Source organism: Oratosquilla oratoria, chromosome 15 (genome assembly GCF_046742065.1).
Source record: "Oratosquilla oratoria isolate Oo_2021 chromosome 15, ASM4674206v1, whole genome shotgun sequence".
NCBI lineage: Eukaryota > Metazoa > Arthropoda > Malacostraca > Stomatopoda > Squillidae > Oratosquilla > Oratosquilla oratoria.
This window is the reverse complement of record NC_134791.1, coordinates 18,146,411-18,147,852: the sequence shown is the minus strand read 5'-3', so window position 1 is coordinate 18,147,852 and position 1,442 is coordinate 18,146,411. Positions and strand designations below refer to the sequence as shown.

The following is a 1,442-nucleotide window of genomic DNA, read 5'->3' as shown; positions in this document are numbered from 1 at the left end:
GACGTCTTGCAAGGATCAATGGTTTGTGATCCGATCACATGTAATGCTCGAGAAACTGTTGCTCCTATCGCAGTAGCAACTACTGTGTAAGAGATGGTCGTGGTTACACATGGTCCTCCGGCAGGAGTTGTAGTCACAGGTGGTAAGTTTCCCCCTACTGATTTAATAAGATTCGACGTTGTGGTTCTGGTCACCGTCTTAGTAGGTACACATGGTTCTCCGACAAGAGTTGAAGTCACAGTTAATGTAGAGGGAACGACCGTTCTAGTCACAGTTAATGTAGAGGCAACGACCGTTGGGGGTCTGGTCGTGGTTATAGTAGTTACATAAGGTTCACCGGTAGTCACAGGAAGTAAGTTTCCCCTCGGTGCAACGACCGTTGTGGTTCTGGTCGTGGTTAGAGTAGTTATACATGGTTCTCCGACAAGAGTTGAAGTTACAGTTAATGTAGAGGCAACGACCGTTGTAGTCACAGTTAATGTAGAGGCAAAGACCGTTGGGGTTCTGGTCACCATTACAGTAGCTGCAGATAGTGTTCTGAGAAGAGTTCTAGTCTCAGTATATGGAGGGGTAACGACCTTTGGGGTTATGTACACCTCTCTGGTAATTACACATGGTTCTCCGGGAGGAGTTGTAGTCACAGGTGGTAAGTATCCCCTCGGTGGTGATGGTACACCTACAGGCTTGGCGGCGTTTACTTGAAGCACCTGCAAAATGATGACGAAGACAGCGATCACTCGGCTTCTGTGGCTCTCCATCTTCCAAAAGTGTCGACAAGTGGAGAGAAACCAAGACTTGCGAAGGCTATGCCGTTATTGCACAGTGTGGCAGTGCGGATCCTGGTTTTAATGATAAAAAAGACATGAGCTCGTAGGTATATATATACCCCATTCTCAAGGCCAGGCTGAACTTTCCAGGAACCCAAGCGATCATGAGTTTGTAAACAGGTTTGCCAGCGACGCACCCTGCCTGAGGCAACACTATTTACTTCCCTGTGTTGATGGTGACCTCGCATATGTTTTTATGGCGCCATAGGTCCTTCCTTACCATGTCATATCTGGTGCAGGTCTGGTCGTTGTTGAGAGGAGGCTCGAATATTATCTTACGACGTTGTAAATTTAACTCGCTTCTTGGATCCGGGGGGACCTGCAGGGGTCCTTCTCCCAATACATCCTCACTTCTTTTTTTTGTTTTGTTTTTTTTGTTTGTTTCTGAGTCCCATATGCAGGAATATATACCACGTATATATATGTATGTATATATATACATATATATATATATTATATATATATGTATATATACATATACATATATATATATATATATGTATATATATGTATATATAGGTATATATAGGTATATATATGTATATATATGTATATATATGTATATATATATATGTATATATATATATATGTATGTAATGTATGCATGTATGTATA

At 42.0% G+C, this 1,442-nt stretch overlaps 1 protein-coding gene across 1 annotated transcript in view; it reads right to left on the bottom strand.

Annotated features, from left to right (window-relative positions):
• The window catches only part of LOC143033009 (uncharacterized), a 1,904-nt gene extending 1,075 nt beyond the window's left edge, over nt 1–829 (bottom strand). Inside the window, exon 1 of the mRNA XM_076198206.1 lies at nt 1–829. This exon is cut by the window's left edge and continues 103 nt beyond it. Within this exon, the coding sequence (XP_076054321.1) occupies nt 1–758 (758 nt within the window). The 5' untranslated portion in view covers nt 759–829.
• Between the last annotated feature and the right edge of the window lie 613 nt (nt 830–1,442).